The following is a 17,264-nucleotide window of genomic DNA, read 5'->3' as shown; positions in this document are numbered from 1 at the left end:
TCCACGATGATAATTTTCCGCATTGAGGTAAGACTATATTTAGTCTCAATGTATTGCGTCACTTTTTTCTTTCTTTCTTTTCCCATTTCACCGCTTGACCCAACCCTGGCTGATCAACTTAATCTCGGGTACAGGTTCCCTCAGTTCTGTTCGCCAGGTATAAATGCTCCCGCCTTTTACCGCCACTCGAATGCAGTCGATCCAGAGACGGGGCTGACGCAAGGCAATATCGTCATTTAGCACAAAGTGTTTTTTCACCCGCAGTTAAAAACCCGATCTACACCGACTAATGTTCCTCATTTCTGCTCTCATCTTGTTTTTTTTTCTGTCTCTCAAATGTAATGAATTCAGGATGTCTCATCAGAGGATTTCAGCTTGTGTTCACATTATTTCCATCAGTGATGCAACAGTGTTACTGCATATGAATCAATTAAAAAAAAAAGTGAAGCTTTTGTTCATTAATGGAGCAGAGAATTGTAACTAAAAACGCATGAACAAGGATGGAGTGACTTATTGGATAGATATGGATTTACAAGGCGTTTTCATAGAAGGCTGTTCAATGAACATTGTATTTGCACAACAGTGGGTTGAGATGTATATTTACTGTAAAACGATCACAGGGCACAGTGACAGTCTCTGCTAAGAATGAGCAAATGTTTTCTTGATACCAAGGGGAGACTGTCGTGCCGCCACACAGAACTTGAGGCGGGACATGAAGAAAATCCTAATTTTGAATGCTTGCTGCTCCTGAACGCATCATCTCACTCTTCCGGTAAGCTCTGGTTGCCAGCTCAACAGCGAGCATGACTTCTTCTTCTCTCCCTCCCGCTCCCTCTTGCTCAGTGTGTCTCATGTATAGTTATCCCCCTGCCTCCCTTAATGATAACGATACATGCAACAAGTGTAGTTTATTTGCTAGGTTGGAAGCAGGTCTAAGTGGGTTAGATGCACGGCTCCGCGCTATCGAAGCTCAGACAGCTATGCTAGTTAGCCCGCCCTCTCCCGTAGTCGGCGCGGAGCTACAGTCAGCTGATAGCTGTTCCCCGGTAACCGTGCAGCCGGATGGTTTGGTAACTGTTCGCAGGAGTAGTAAGTCTACACAGAAGCCCGCTGTGCACCAACCACTTCACATTTCGAACCAGTTTTCCTGCTCAGCGACACACCGCTGAGAACACACCTGGTTATCGGGAGCTCTATAGTCAGGAACGTGAAAATAGCGAAGCCGGACCAGAGTCGTGTGCCTCCGGGGCCAGAGCGGGCGACGTGGAGTCTTGTTTGAAGCTGCTGGCTAAGGACAAGCGGAGATACAGTCAGATTGTAATACACGCGGTGGTAATGGCGCCGAGCCCGCGGTCGGAAGTCACTAAAATTAATGTGGAATCGGTGTGTGCTTATGCCAAGGCGTTGTCGGACACCGTAATTTTCTCTGGCCCTCTCCCAAATTTGCAGACAGGCGAATTGTATGGCGAATGTCGTCTTTCAACCGCTGGCTGTCGAGGTGGTGCCCAGCGAATAATGTGGGCTCGTAGACAACTGGAAGACTTTCTGGGAAAACCTGATCTGATGAGGAGAGCGGCATTCATCCCACGTTGGACGGAGCGCGTCTCATTTCTGCGAATATGACCAAGTTGATCACGGACTTAATCCATGACAACCCAGGGTTCAGATCAGGAACCGGGAGCAGAGTTGTAGTTTAACACCCTTCTCTGCTCTTCCATTCGAGCAGTTACCCACCTATGACTCTAGAGTAGAGACTGTGTCTGTCCCACGGCCACTTCAATTAAATAAATCAAAAGTAAGCAGAAGAGGAGTCGTACACAATAACCTTATACAAGTTAACACCATTATTTCAGCAGTGCAACAAAATAGGTCTATTAAATGTGGTCTCCTAAATATTCGATCTCTGTCATCTAAAGCTGTGTTACTAAATGATTTAATATCAGATAATCACATTGATTTATGTTGCCTAACTGAAACCTGGCTGAGCCATGAAGAATATGTCTGCCTGAATGAATCGACTCCTCCAAGTCATATTAATACTCACATTCCTCGAGGCACCGGTCGAGGAGGTGGAGTAGCAGCCATCTTTGAATCGAGCCTATTAATTAATCCTCAACCAAAATTACACTACACCTCATTTGAAAGCCTTGTTCTTAGTCTTTCACATCCAACCTGGAAAACACTACAGCCAATTCGATTTGTGATTCTGTACCGCCACCAGGTCCATATTCAGAGTTTATATCTGAATTCTCAGAATTTATATCAAGTTTGGTTCTTAAAACCGATAAAGTTATTATTGTTGGAGATTTTAATATCCATGTGGATGTTGATAATGATTGTCTTAGTGCTGCATTCATCTCCTTGTTGGACTCGATTGGCTTCTGTCAGAGAGTACAGCAACCCACTCACAGCTTTGGCCACACGCTTGATCTTGTTCTTACTTATGGCGTTGACATTGAGCATTTGAACGTCTTCCCACAGAATCCTCTTCTGTCAGACCACAACCTCATAACTTTTGAATTTATACTACGGGTGTACTCCGTTAGTCAAAAGTTTCTACACCAGATGTCTAACTTATATTGCTGTAACTAAATTTACAAAAGCGATTCCTTCTGTATTTGATTCGATACCACGTCTCAATATAACAGAGGACTCCTGGTCTAACTTTAGTCCGTCCCAGATTGATCATCTTGTTGACAGTGCCACAGGCTCTTTGAGAATGACACTGGACTCGATAGCCCCTCTGAAGAAGAAGACAGTGAGGAAGAGGAGGTTTGCTCCCTGGTATAACCCTCAGACCCAAACTGAAGCAAGCGTCATTTAAAGCTTGAGCATATGGCGTTCAACTAATCTCGAAGAATCCCGCTTAGTTTGGCGAGATAGTCTTAAAACATATAAGAAGGCCCTCCGTAATGCCAGAGCAGCCTATTACTCATCAGTAATAGAAAAATAAAACAACCCCAGGTTTCTCTTCAGCACTGTAGCCAGGCTGACAGAGAGTCACAGTTCTGTGGGCCGAGCATTCCTATAAACCTCAGTGGTAATGACTTTATGAACTTCTTTAATGAAAAGATTTTAACTATTAGGGACAAGATTAATATTCTCTTGCCCATAACCAGTGCCAATCTGTCCTCAAGTGGAATGGCCTTGGAAACCGCTGTATGCCCTGGTGTATATTTGGAGGGCTTTTCTCCCATCAACCGTGACCAATTATCTTCAACGGTTTCTACTTGAACACGTCTACCTGTCTCTTGGACCCCATCCCGACGAGGCTGCTTAAAGTCGTTTTGCCTTTAATTGGCGGCTCTCTATTAGATATTATCAATGTGTCTCTGCTAACAGGCCACGTACCACACTCCTTCAAGGTGGCTGTTATTAAACCTCTCCTGAAGAAGCCCACTCTGGATCCAGAGGTATTGGCTAACTACAGACCGATCTCTAACCTCCCCTTCCTATCCAAGATCCTTGAGAAAGTGGTCGCAAATCAGTTGTGCGACTTTCTACATCATAATAGTTTATTTGAGAAATTTCAATCAGGATTTAGAAAACACCACAGCACCGAGACGGCACTGGTGAAAATTACAAATGACCTCTTAATGGCAGCAGATAAAGGACTCCTCTCTGTCCTGGTCTTGTTAGACCTTAGTGCTGCATTCGACACCATTGACCATGACATCCTGTTACAGAGACTGGAGCAGTCGATTGGCATTTCAGGCACGGCACTAATTTGGTTTAAATCCTATTTATCAGATCGATCTCAGTTTGTATTTGTAGCGATGACGCCGATAACCACCAACGTTAATCACGGAGTTCCACAAGGTTCTGTGCTTGGACCAATTTTATTTACCTTATACATGCTTCCTTTGGGCAATATTATCAGGAAACACTCCATAAACTTTCATTGTTATGCAGATGACACTCAACTATATTTATCGATAAAACCAGAAGAGAGCAACCAACTCTGTAAAATTCAAGCATGTCTTAAAGACATAAAAACATGGATGACCTGCAACTTCTTGATGTTAAACTCAGACAAAACCGAAGTAATTTTAATCGGCCCTGAGCACCTCAGAGATCAATTATCTGGTGATGTGGATTCTGTAGACGGCATTGCCCTGGCATCCAACACCACTGTAAAGAATCTTGGCGTTATCTTTGATCGGGACTTGTCCTTTAACTCCCACGTAAAGCAAATCTCAAGGACTGCATTCTTTCATCTACGTAATATTTCAAAAATCAGGCACATCTTGTCTCAAAGAGATGCAGAAAAATTGGTTCACGCGTTCGTTACTTCGAGACTGGATTACTGCAACTCCTTATTATCAGGCTGCTCTAATAAATCTCTTAGGTCCCTCAGTTGATCCAGAATGCTGCAGCTCGTGTTCTCACTAAAACTAAGAAAAGAGATCACATCACTCCTGCACTAGCTGCTCTGCACTGGCTTCCAGTAAAATCAAGAATCACTTTTAAAATTCTTCTCTTAACCTACAAAGCCTTGATTGGTGATGCTCCATCATATCTTAAGGAGCTTGTAGTACCATATTGCCCACTAGAGAGCTACGCTCACTAAATGCGGGACTACTTGTAGTTCCTAGAGTCTTAAAAAGTAGAATGGGAGCCAGAGCCTTTAGTTATCAAGCTCCTCTTTTATGGAACCAGCTTCCAATTTCAGTCCGGGAGGCAGACACAGTCACCTCGTTTAGAGTAGACTTAAGACCTTCCTCTTTGACAGAGCTTATAGTTAGGGCTGAATCAGGTTTGCCCTGGTCCAGCCCCTTGATATGCTGCTATAGGCTTATAGCTGCGGGGACGTTTAGGATGCACTGAGTACCTATCTCCTCTTTTTCTCTCCTTAAGGATGAATTTTCATCTCTCAATCACACGTTACTAACTCTGCTTTCTCCCGAGTCCTTTTGACTTCACGTCTCATGGGGTCATCGGACCCTATGAGACGGCATAGATCTATCTGCCTGATGGATCGTCTGGGTCGTGGAATTCCTGCTCCTGACTGCGCCACTGTCCTGTTGAGACTCTGCCCACTGTTGAGACTCCGCCCTCCTCCTCCCCACCGCCATCTGCCTGATGGATCGTGGAGGTCTCCATCGTGGAATATGCCTACTATGAACTATTCATACACTCTGTCATATTCATTGAATGTATTTTAACTCTAAATCTGTCCTTCTGTACACATTACATCTATTGCATCTGTCCATCCTGGAGAGGGATCCTCCTCTGTTGCTCTCCTGCAGGTTTCTTCCTTTTTTTCCCCCTGAAGGGTTATTTGGGAGTTTTTCCTGGTCCGATGTGAGGTTTTGGGGCAGGGATGTCTATGTGTACAGATTGTAAAGCACTCCGAGACAAATTTGTAATTTGTGAAATTGGACTATACAAATAAACTGAATTGAATTGAATTAAAGAAAATAAGCCTCTTGGTATGAATGTGAGCATGAATGGTTGTCTGTCTCTACATGTGCCCTGAGATGGACTGGCGACCTGTCCAGGGTGAACCCTGCCTTCGCCCAATGTCAGCTGGGATCGGCTCCAGCGCCCCACGCCCCTAAAAAAAAGGATAAGCGTTTTGGATAATGGATGGATGGAAAGAAAATAAGCTCTGTTGCAAACAAACCTTTTTATGGTGCACACATGTTTTGTTCAGCGAGAAGATCGTCACAAATAAACGCAGCGTTTATGATTTCAAGTTTTCTTTTAAGCGTGAATGAAGGCGTCAGAAGTAAAAAGCTCAAGGAATTTTCACCTGAAGACCGAGAGATTCAGATAACCAGATGCCCGTTCGCAGCAAGACGTGAACACTGCTGTAACGGTCGACTTATTCTCAAACCGACTGAGACGACGACTCCCCCCACCTCTTCCTGCAGAGTCGGTGCAGCTCGGCCCTCGGCCGCGCTCGTGTCAAAATATTGATGTGATTTGTGTCTACCGTGTGCATCCCCCCGGTTTGTCACTGAGGCGAGGGGGTCGGCTACCATGTCACAGGTGTGACGCAGAGAAAGGTCAAAAGCTGGGAGACAGATGGCACACACACACACACACACATATACCCTCCCACACACTTTTAGCAGACATCTATTGTGTACTCAGATGGGCATCGCTGCAGCCTGTCTCTCACGCACAGAGATAAGTCAATGTAGCCAAGCAGATGTCTAGCAAGCATGGAGTCTCTTTAATGGTGAGACCCATTTATTCTGATACCCAGAAGACAAAAACACAGAATTGTACTTTTACTAATTGGTTGTTATTATTATTATGACTGCCTGTCTCTGCTGCTGCACTTACTACTTCTGCTAATGAAAAAAATAATGATGAAGTAGGAGGCGACCAGGAAGCCGAACAATAAGAGAGAGATTAAGAATACAGAGAAAGAACAAGAGGCTGCCAGATACAGCAGCCATTGTTTAGCCATGTATATCTATAGATATTAGTTTATATTTTATATTGTAATCTATTAGTGTCTATTTACCTAGTCTGTGTTCTGAAAATATTTTCTCAATCCATTGTTGAGTTACCGTTCAAACTCCAGGGCCAACGATGGAAACCAGTCGAGGGCTTCGTCATTCTGTTCCCGTCAAAGTCCACATTGATTAATCTTTTATTTATATTATTATTATCATTAATACATACTTTTTTTTTTACCATGCTCGAATCGCTTGGAATATCATACAAAGGGTGAACTTGAACAAAACGGGGGGGGGGGGGGGGGAACGGGTGCATTTGGCAATCACCTGAGTGTGTGTGTTAAATACTATTTAAAAGCTGCAGTCAGATGGTGAACACAACCAGCATTACACCGGACACATATTTGCACGTTTGCCACCGACGGTTAGTTAGCGTTGTTTGGGGGAGGTGGGCGTTTACCCGAGCGGTGTGGCTGAGCCGTAGCTATAAATACATTTGTGCTGTTGCAGTCTTGATTTGATTGAGCATCCAGTGGCGTTATTCGGCGAGTTATAAAAAGATCTGAAAGACAGCGATTGTTTGGTTTATCTTCTGCAGCGATGGATGAGAAGCAGAGCCATGCTTCCAACATCACTGATCACCTTTTATCGTCCGTCCCCTCCGCGCTCTAACTCTTACCATTTAGGGTATCCATGCCCCACTGCCAACACCAAGGAATGTGTTTTGTGTTATTTGCCTTGTGTCGCGTTTGTGAGAACCTGCATTGTTCTCCTGCGCACTCGGTGCTGCTTTTGTGTATTTATTTCTTCTGGGGGTATAATAATGTTCACAAAATGCATGCTTCCTTACTAACAGTTGGTCTTTGTGTGAGCGTTGAGGTGTGTGGGTGTCCGCGTGTCAAAGGTGGTTTTTGTGCGTGGAGGCGTTTGTGAGTGTGTGTGCAGGCGTTAGACACTCACTATTGTACAATGCAGAATTTGGAGGCATCTGACCCTCAATAATAGATGTGGCTGCAGTGAATATTTAATGGGGGGAGGGGGAGCGTGGGTACTAGCGCACATTGACTCACACACACACACATCTATGTTTGCGGGGTGATGTAATATCCACGCCTGTATGACTTTTCCGACCGAAGCTCTTGGAGAAGTGTTCGGGTGATGCTCTCTGTAAAAGGTACTGGAAGTTAGCCAACAGCTTTCACTCCTTCCTCACCTCCCTCTTTCTCTCTTTCTCTTCTAAACAGGGCTCTCAGGATAGTACTGGCGGTCAGGAGGGACTCGTGCCTCCACCTTTCTCCGCATTCCCACCGCCTCCGCCGCCGCCCCCTCAGAACGGCCTAGCCCTGGACTACGGGGGCAGCCTGTATGCGGCGGGGGCCGTCCAGGGCCCCGTGGAAGCCGGCGGAGTGGTGAATAGCGTCGCCAACAGCCTCAGTGTTCAGGTGAGCGCCTGGACACTTTATTCTCATGATACCATTCTCCTCCGCTTAATCTGGGGTCGGGTTGCAGTGGCAGCAGACCCAGCAGGCTGACCCAGACTTCCCTCTCACCCGCAACATTTTCCAGCTCATTCTGGGGGATCCTGAGGCGTTCACAGGCCAGCCGAGAGATATAATCCCTCCAGTGTGTCCTGGGTCGACCCGGGGTCTCCTCCCAGTTAGACGTGCCTGGAAAATCTCTCACGGGAGACGCCCAGGAGGCATCCGAATCAGATGCCCGAACCACCTCAGCTGACTCCTTTCGACGCGAAGGAGTAGCGGCTCAACTCCAAGCTCCCTCCTGATGTCTGAGCTCCGTACCCTATCTCTAAGGCTGAGCCCGGCCACCCTACGGAAGAAATTTGTTTTGGCCGCTTGTATCCGCGACTTCGTTCTTTCGGTCACGACCCAAAGTTCGTGACCAAAGGTGAGGGTTGGAACGTAGACCGACCAGTAAATTGAGAGCTTTGCCTTCCGGCTCAGCTCCCTCTTCACCAAGACGGAACGGACCGTCTTGGCAAAGACGGTGCCTGTTTTATTGCTGCAGCCGCACTAATCCGCCTGTCGATCTCCCGCTTCATTTTACCCTCACTCGTGAACAAGACCCCGAGATACTTGAACTCCTTCGCTTGGGGTAGGCACTCTGTCCCCACCTGGAGGGAGCAAGCCACCGGTTTCCGGCAGAGCACCATGGCCTCAGATTTGGAGGTGCTGACTCTCATCCCCACCGCTTCACACTCGGCTGCAAAACGCCCCAGTGAATGCCGGAGGTCACGGTCCGAGGATGGACCACATTATCTGCATACAACAGAGAGGCGATCCTGAGATCTCCAAACCTGACCTGCTGCCCCTAAATATCCTGTCTATTAAAATCACAAACGGGACCGGTGATAAAGGGCAGCCCTGGCAGAGGCCAACATCCACTAGGAACATGTCTGACTTAATGCCGAGGTCTTACTGCAGGCGTACAGAGACCGGATAGGCCGTAGCAACGAGTCCGGAACCCCATATTCCCGCAGCACCCCCCACAATAATCCCAGAGGGACCCGAACGAAAGCCTTCTCCAAGTCCACAAAGCACATGTAGACTGGTTGAGCAAGTTAGGACCCCTTGAGTATTCGTGCGAGGGTAACGACCTGGTCTACAGTTCCACGACCGGGACGGAATCCGCACTGCTGTTCTTGAATCCGAGGTTCGACAGTCGGAGCCTCCTTTCCAGCACCCTGACATAAACTTTCCCTGGGAGGCTAAGTAGTGTGATACCACGATAGTTTGAGCACACTCTCCGGTCCCCCTTTTTGAAAATTGGAACCACCACCCCGGTGTGTGGGTACTGTTCCTGACCCCCATGCAACATTGAAAAGGCGTGTCAGCCAAGACAGCCCAACAATTTCCAGTGCCTTCAGCATCTCAGGGCGGATCTCATCCAACCCCGGTGCCTTACCACCAAGGAGCTTTTTGACAACCTCTGTCAGGGATATTGGTGCAACCCCCCGCCCCTCAAAGTGCTCTTTCCACTGTCCGGCGATATCCCCCGTCTGGGTCAGCAGTTCTCCCCCTGCTGAGAACAGCCTGGGGTAGGACCTGCTTTCCCTTCCTGAGCCGTCGGATGGTTTGCCAGAACCTCCTTGAGGCGATCATTGATCTCCGGCCTAAGGTGTTCTGGTACTAGGTACACTTATGAGCCACTTTATGTTCGAACATGGTGTTTGTTATAGACGAGCCGTGGCTAGCACAGAAGTTCAATAACAGAACACCACTCGGGTTCAGATCGGGCAAGCCGTTCCTCCCAATCACCCCCCACAAGGTTTCTCTGTCATTGCCCATGTGAGCGTTAAAGTTTACCAGGAGAACTCTTTCCATGACCCCTCCTACCGACTCCAAGAAGGCCGGATACTCCGAACTGCGGTTTGGTGCATAAGCACAAACCACAGTCAGAGCCTTATTCCTCGCAACCCGTAGGCGCAGGGGGGCGACCCTCTCCTTCTCTAGGGAAAACTCCAACACAGCAGCGCTCAGCCGGGGGCTTATGAGTATCCCCACTCCCGCCCTTGCCTCTCACCCTGGGCAACTCCAGAAAATAACAGAGTCCAAACTTTCTCCAGGAGCTTGGTTCCAGAGCCAGTGCTGTGCGTGGAGGTGAGCCCAACTATATCTAGCTGGTACTGCTCCACCTCCCGCCCTGGCTCCTTCCCCGCTAGCGAGGTGACGCTCCACGTCCCTAGAGCTCGTCTATGCTGCCGGCGATCGGCTCGCCCAGGCCTCCTGCCCGGCCTGCCGCCCAATCTACATAGCACCCGACCCCGATGCTTGTCCACAGGGTGGTAGGTCCACAGGGTGGCTGCTCCATGTTATTTCTTCAGATTGAGCCTGAACGGGCCTCAGAGGCAAAGGCCCGGCCACCAGACGCATGCCGGCGAGCTTCCCTACTGGGTCTGGCTCCGGGAGGGTTCGGGCGAGGTAGCTATAGTCCGTGGGCTGCTATTCATCAGATTTTTTGAACCGCTCTTAGTCTGGACTCTCACCTGAGACCTGTTTGCCTTGGGAGACCCTACAAGGGGCTAATGCTCTGGACAACATAGGTCCTGGGATCACTGAACCTCTCAAACTTCTGCACCACGTTAAGGTGGCGATTCACGGTATCTTATGGTACAAACCCTACCAATTACAGATTACATACCATTGTCGATTTTCTCAAGTAAAAAAAATCATTTACAAATCTCTCTGCGTGGGACTGATTGAGATCGTTTGTGTAACGTGTAGCTGTTCCTACACTTTCATTCGTAAACAGAAGTGTAACACTCCGTTTTAGCTTCAAAACATTTGATCCCAACACTAGTTAAGTGCCGTTTGAACTGCTAGCTAGCTTAGCATTAGGGATGCTGACGTGTTTAACAAAGACAGAATAGTGAATGAGAATGAATGGAAGGGAGAGTGTGAATTACTAGGAGAAGAAGTAGTAGTAACACTTCTACTGCTGTAGTATTTCTACATCTACTACTTTCATTCTCAATTATCTTTACTTGCTGTATTTACACTTTACAGTCACCAGTTTATTTTTTTAAGTACGTAGCTCAAGCTAATAACGTCTAATCCAGTAGTCCGTGAAGGCTGTAATGTTCAGCTTTTATGGAAACTACTCGCTCGAAGTGTCCATATAACTGTATGGTCTGTTGAACTGTATTGTATTATGGTGACAGGCATCATCCACCCCACCTATATAATTAAGGGAAGGCTAATAATAGAAACGCACACACGTTCACTGGCAAAAAGCTTTACATACACTCTTGTTTCAGCTTCTTAAAACGACATTTTTTCTCTGTTTTTATATCACATTTAATATGTATTATGTTTGGTAATTGGACAGGGGGGGAAAACAAGCAATCTGTAAGCCATTACTTTGGATTCTGGCTAAGAGTGCTCCAAGATAAAATGTTTTGATCGATGGATCCAGAAAACATGGAAATAATTGTTTCCCCCCCCGTGTCTGTTCCTCCCAGCAGTCGGACGGGTCCTCCCAGATTGACGGTGCATTAGTGGTCGCCTCAGGAGGAGTCGGTGGTGGAGGGAGCATTGGGGATGACTCGGACGCCAAGGGGACCCCCAAACGCCTCCACGTGTCCAACATCCCCTTCCGCTTCAGAGACCCCGACCTGCGGCAGATGTTTGGGGTATGCAGACCGCACTACTCTCCCCTCACCCACTTTTTCCCAATAAGCATCATTGCGTAACAGTAACCCAGTAAAGTAGCTTTGTATTATAATCATGTCATGTGTATTTATTTATATATTATGTAATGTGTGTGTGTGTCATATCCGTTCCCGCTAAAAGGAATCGGTTTGTTTGTAAGATTTGACTGAAAAACAAAACCTTGACCTGGCGCTTGGTCATCTTGTAGAAAGATGACTCGATGATGTTAGAGCCAGGTGTAAAAAAAATCATCTTTTTTCTTTTGCTTGAAAGAGGAATGCGTCTAAAATGTGGTGCAGAGAAAAGAGCAGAGGCAAAGAAGACATGGTGGAAGGAAGAAAAAGCCCATGATGAGCTGGCTTGCTGCCAGCTCTTCGTGGTTGAACAGTGCTGACACCCTGTGGCGAGATGCAGCACAAGACTTACACGCTGCTTCGTTTTCTTTCTTTCTTTTTCAGCAATATGGCAAAATCCTCGACGTGGAGATAATTTTCAACGAAAGGGGATCCAAGGTATGAATAATTGTGATCCAAAAACGAGCTCAGCAAAAGCTCACCGCCTATTTTCAACCTTCTTTTGCGATCCACCGACTCCCCTTTTTCCCCCTCCATTGTCCCCCGTCTCCTCTCAGGGCTTTGGTTTTGTAACATTCGAGACGAGCGTGGATGCGGAGCGGGCCCGAGAGAAGCTTCACGGCACGCTGGTGGAAGGGCGTAAAATCGAGGTAACTCGCAACCCTTGCCCCCAGACACCCCCTCACCCCCTTTTTATTTTTTAGAGAAACGGCGACCATTTTCTCCTCCGTTTCCCCTTCCATGTCCGACAATGAGAATGCGTTTGTTCCGGTCGTCTCTTCCCCCAGCGAAGGGTTTTCCGGGTGGATGTATGTGTTCGACTCTAACCCCTCTGGCGACAGCATGGTGCAGCGGTGCCACGCACACAGACGTCTCCTCTGACGGCACTTCCTGTCTATGTTTATGCTGTTGTTGTTTTTGTGGATGTTGTGGGCTGTCCATTGCACCTTGATCTTAAAGCTGTGTGGTTTGCAAAGCATGCTGTGTGGAGTGGCTACGCAAACAGGCATGGCCGGCGAGACGTCGCCACACGACGCGGTCGATATCCGATTCGGTCACAGCATGTAGGATCTTTTCTCTTCTATTTATTTCATTTATTGTTGGGTTTTCCTGCACCTTTTCCCATGACCATCATCACGTCTTCCATGATCATGATGAGTGGCCATCTTTGGTTTATGGTTGTGTTAATGACTGGAAGGGCAGTTTATGCCTCTTATATTTACAAGTGCTTGCCGGTGTCTGTGGGAGGCTACTGTATGTTGCATGGATGGGTCATGAGGTCAGATCGTCAAGGAGATATTACACGGGTGACTCTGGGTAGCAGGTGTGATGCGTTAACAGACTGATGCATGATGGGGCGCATTTTCAGGGGCCAGTTTGAGTCTTGAAATGAGTCTGCCGTGAGAAGTGCGGTGCCATTTGTTCATAAAAATGTGTAAATGTAGGCGTGTGCGAGAAAAAGAAAAAAAAGTTGTTTCCACACACACAGTTGCATCCACCACTCTTGGGGAAAAACAGCTCTCATGGAAGTGCATTTTGTTGTGACGTCTTTTTTAATTTCATTTATGCGTTAGCATGAGCTCGGTTTTCAATTGCAAATGGACTTTGGAGAATCGGATACACCATGCTTTTGCCATTTGCTCTGGCTCTTGATTTTTTATTTGTTTTAAAACGCTTTCTTTTTACTCTCTACTAAAGCTCCTCTGCATGCATGGTCTCGAATGTCTTGCACTCCTCTCTGTCTCTGTGTGTAGGTGTGCAGGACTAAAAAACATGGAGGGCGGAGAGAGAATGAACACGTGATGAAGAGTATGAAATGGATAGCTGCCGTTCCCTCTCCTTCCTTCCTTTCTTCCTTATTATTTATTGGTTCTCCATTTCTTCTCACTCTTTTTTCACCAGGCCAGTCTGTCTGTCTGTCTCTCGTGTGTCTCCATATGCACCTGCATTTCGGCTGTCTCCCCCCCTCCCCCCCACATCTCTGTCCGTTTCCCTGTACTGTGATGAAGTCGACGAGCATAAACATTGGAGGTTAAGTTTGATTTCGGGTGTTTTTATTTTGTCAGTTATTTAAATATATAATCTGGACAATAATAACGAGTAGTCCCTCTCCCCCATCCAAGGCTGATTTTTTTATTTATTTGTGATATTCTCTGTTTACATTTTTTTGGGGCCCTTTATCAACTTCTATGATCTGTGTTTGTAGTGGGATTTCTTTCTATTTTTTGTTTGTTTTTTAACCAGTAGAGGCGAGAGTGTTGTCAAATGGCCGATACGTACAGCTGACTGTTGAAACATCACTTCCTCGCTGCCACATGGTTGGGGGTTGCTTTTCATTACCTCGTTTTTTGGTTATGTTTATTTTTGATTTTTGTTTACTTATTTGGTTCATCATTTCTTTCTTACATATATTTTTCTCTATTTCCCTGATGATTTTTGTATGTTGTTGTTGTCAGTCTCCACGGTAACTGATCGCGTGTCCTCACGCCGTTTCCCTGGCAACGGTAAGTTGTGTACACATGGCATCATCTTTGAATGACCCCCCCCTCCCCACCCCACCCCACCCCATCCGTCAAAATAGTGAAATAAAATGCACTCGACACCCAAATGAGACTCCTTTACTGGAGGGAGCCCGCTTGATTGATTGCTTGTTTGACAGAACCCGATTGGCTAATCCTGTGATTGATTGGGGAGGTGGTGAATGAAACGATTATGAGATTAGCCATTGATCGCATGGCGGTATAACGGCCACCTGTATAACTGAATGTACTGCATCTATCTGCAAGTGCAACAACTTTGACGACCACTTCTTATGCATTCATTCCAATCACCTTCTCTAACTGCATTCAGCATTTAATTCCAGAGCTATACCCTGCATGGTTTACTCTCTTCTTTCTCGTCATCTGTATGACGCCATATAGTACATATCTCAGCTCTCTGTGTCATGTTGGCCAACGGCTGAATTTCTTTTTGCGGGATAGCATGAGCTGAAGCATGAGTGCTGTGTTAGCGGAGAGAGTATACTAGTTGTCTGTGTATCCCGGTGTACTGCAGTACTTGACGATCACTCTCTGTACCACTTTGTGGACTGCAGACAGTTGTAGAGGTACCGGCTGTTAGGACTTTACGTTCAAATTTAAGATAGAAATGTGGATGAATAGTCGATGCAAGATTATTCTACTTCGAAGTGAAGCTACTCTTCTATACACACATAAACACTTTTAGCATTTGAGCTTTTTTAATGAAAAGGCTGCCATGGATGAATTGGTAAAGCACAGTAGAGCAAACGTAAGAATTCATGCCACTGATTAAGCAACGGCAGCTTTTTCTTTGTTCTGATTCCCGCGACGAGGTGTCAGGTGTGTTTGGTTCTGGATGGTGTGTGTGTTGGTGGTTTGTGTGCTTTGAGGTCTCTGGAGTGCGACACTGATCTGGAATGCCTGGCAGTGTTTCACAACCATGGTTTGATTTTATTTTTATTTTATTTTTTTGTTTTGTTTTTTGTTTTGAGGAATGATTTTTGCATCCCCCATCCTCTCAGTCTTTATCTAGACGTCTCCCTCTCTCTCTCTTTCTCTTTTCATCATTCCGCCATTGTTGCTCCTGCACAGTTAGAGCCAATGTAGGCAAACGGTCAGATGTATATTTTGTATGTGTATCGCATCTTGTCTTCTGTTTGTTCATTGGAAGAATTGCACATTTGAATGGATTGTTCTCTCTCTCTATCTTTCTCTCTCTCTCTCTTTAGTGTATGTTTTTCTGTGTCTTTTCATGTGGACTGGCTCATCCTCCTGCATCCCTCTACATTTCTGTCTCTTCTCTGTCGTTCACTCCTTTCCTTTTCTCTGTATGGTGTGTATTGGATCGGGAGGGCTGCCGAACGTTTTCTTTGATTGGTCTCTTGCTGCATCTGATGCTTGCTGATTGGCTAGTTTTGCTCACCTGGTGATGTGATGCGCTGTTGGTTGGCTGCGTGTAATCTGTGTATGAACTCCTCGATTGATGTGTTTTTGCATTGTGTTCAACTGATTAATCTGCTGCTTAATTCACCTTCTTTTTCCCTCTATTTTTTATTTTGGAAAAAGGTAGCAATAAACTGGTCTTGGATTTCTTTTTGAATGCTTTCGTTCTGAAATATTTTGTTTTTCTTTGTTCTGTGTGCCAATGGTTGCATTGTTTGTGTCAAACTGCCTGAGTTACTCACCAGGATCCTCGTTTTCAATGTCTCTCCTTCAAAAGAAGCGCATGCATCAAATACCATCGCTGCTCATCAACAGAATTAACCTCTGTCATAAGTAAACGACTGTTTCATGTGTAATGACACCTCACACTACACTTCAATTTCAATATGAAAACTATGATCGTCACATGCAGATTACCTTCTTCGGAATACATTTAGATTAAATGAATCATTTTGATAATTCTTTAATGCTTGTTTTCTGTTGAACTGTGTCGACTTGACCTCTGACCACTTCTTCTGGTGTCCAGGTGAATAACGCCACAGCTAGAGTGATGACGAACAAGAAGATGATCACACCTTACTGTAACGGCGAGGGCCTCGCAGCACTGCCATACGGTAATGCACCTTAAACTTCACAACCGAAGAACCCGATTGGCTCTGAGAGCTGATCGATTAATCGTTATAGCTCTACTATCCCACAAAACAAAACAAAAGTGTGTCACGCTCTCTCTCTCTATATATATATATATATACAGTGCATCCGGAAAGTATTCACAGCGCTTCACTTTTTCCACATTTTGTTATGTTACAGCCTTATTCCAAAATGGATTAAATTCATTATTTTCCTCAACATTCTACACACAAAAACCCATAATGACAAAGTGAAAACAGTTTTTTGCAAATTTGTGCAAATCTGTTAAAAATAAAGAACGAAAACATAACATGTACATAAGTATTCACAGCCTTTGCCATCACACTCAAAATGTAGCTCAGGTGCATCCTGTTTCCACTGATCATCCTTGAGATGTTTGATTGGAGTCCACCTGTGCTAAATTCAGTTGATTGGACATGATTGAGAAAGGCACACACCTGTCTATATAAGGTATCACAGTTGACAGTGCATATCAGAGCATAAACCAAGCCATGAAGTTCAAGGAATTATCTCTAGACCTCCGAGACAGAATTGTATGGAGGCACAGATCTGGCGAAGGGTACAGAAAGATTTCTGCAGCATTGAAAGTCCCAATGAGCAAAGTGGCCTCCATCATGCGGACATGGAAGAAGTTTGGAACCACCAGGACTCTTCCTAGAGTTGGCCGCCCAGCCAGACTGAGCGATCGGGGGAGAAGGGCCTTAGTCAGGGAGGTGACCAGGAACCCGATGGTCACTCTGACAGAGCTCCAGCGTTGTTCTATGAAGAGAGGAGAACCTTCCAGAAGGACAACCATCTCTGCAGCACTCCACAAATCAGGCCTGTTTGGTAGAGTGGCCAGACCGAAGCCACTCCTCAGTAAAAAGCACATGACACCCCGCCTAGAGTTTGCAAAAAAGCACCTGAAGGACTCTCAGACCATGAGAAACAAAATTCTCTGGTCTGATGAAACAAAGATTGAACTCTTTGGCCTGAATGCCAAGCGTCATGTCTGGA

General features: G+C 46.0%; 1 protein-coding gene across 8 annotated transcripts in view; it reads left to right on the top strand.

Annotated features, from left to right (window-relative positions):
• LOC130190790 (RNA binding protein fox-1 homolog 2-like) overlaps positions 1-17,264 on the top strand; it is a 43,260-nt gene that overhangs the window by 17,977 nt on the left and 8,019 nt on the right. For all 8 annotated transcript variants that reach the window (XR_008831036.1, XM_056410406.1, XM_056410405.1 and 5 more), the window contains 5 exons: positions 7,658-7,855; positions 11,392-11,562; positions 12,040-12,093; positions 12,213-12,305; positions 16,144-16,231. Coding sequence is in view for 7 of the 8 variants with exons in the window: in XM_056410406.1 (XP_056266381.1) it covers positions 7,658-7,855; positions 11,392-11,562; positions 12,040-12,093; positions 12,213-12,305; positions 16,144-16,231 (604 nt within the window). In the remaining variant the exon portion in view is untranslated. The remainder of the gene's footprint in view (positions 1-7,657; positions 7,856-11,391; positions 11,563-12,039; positions 12,094-12,212; positions 12,306-16,143; positions 16,232-17,264) is intronic.

The sequence above is a fragment of the Pseudoliparis swirei genome, chromosome 24, assembly GCF_029220125.1.
Source record: "Pseudoliparis swirei isolate HS2019 ecotype Mariana Trench chromosome 24, NWPU_hadal_v1, whole genome shotgun sequence".
Lineage (NCBI taxonomy): Eukaryota > Metazoa > Chordata > Actinopteri > Perciformes > Liparidae > Pseudoliparis > Pseudoliparis swirei.
Note: the sequence above shows the minus strand (reverse complement) of the source record. Positions and strands in the feature narration are given on the sequence as shown.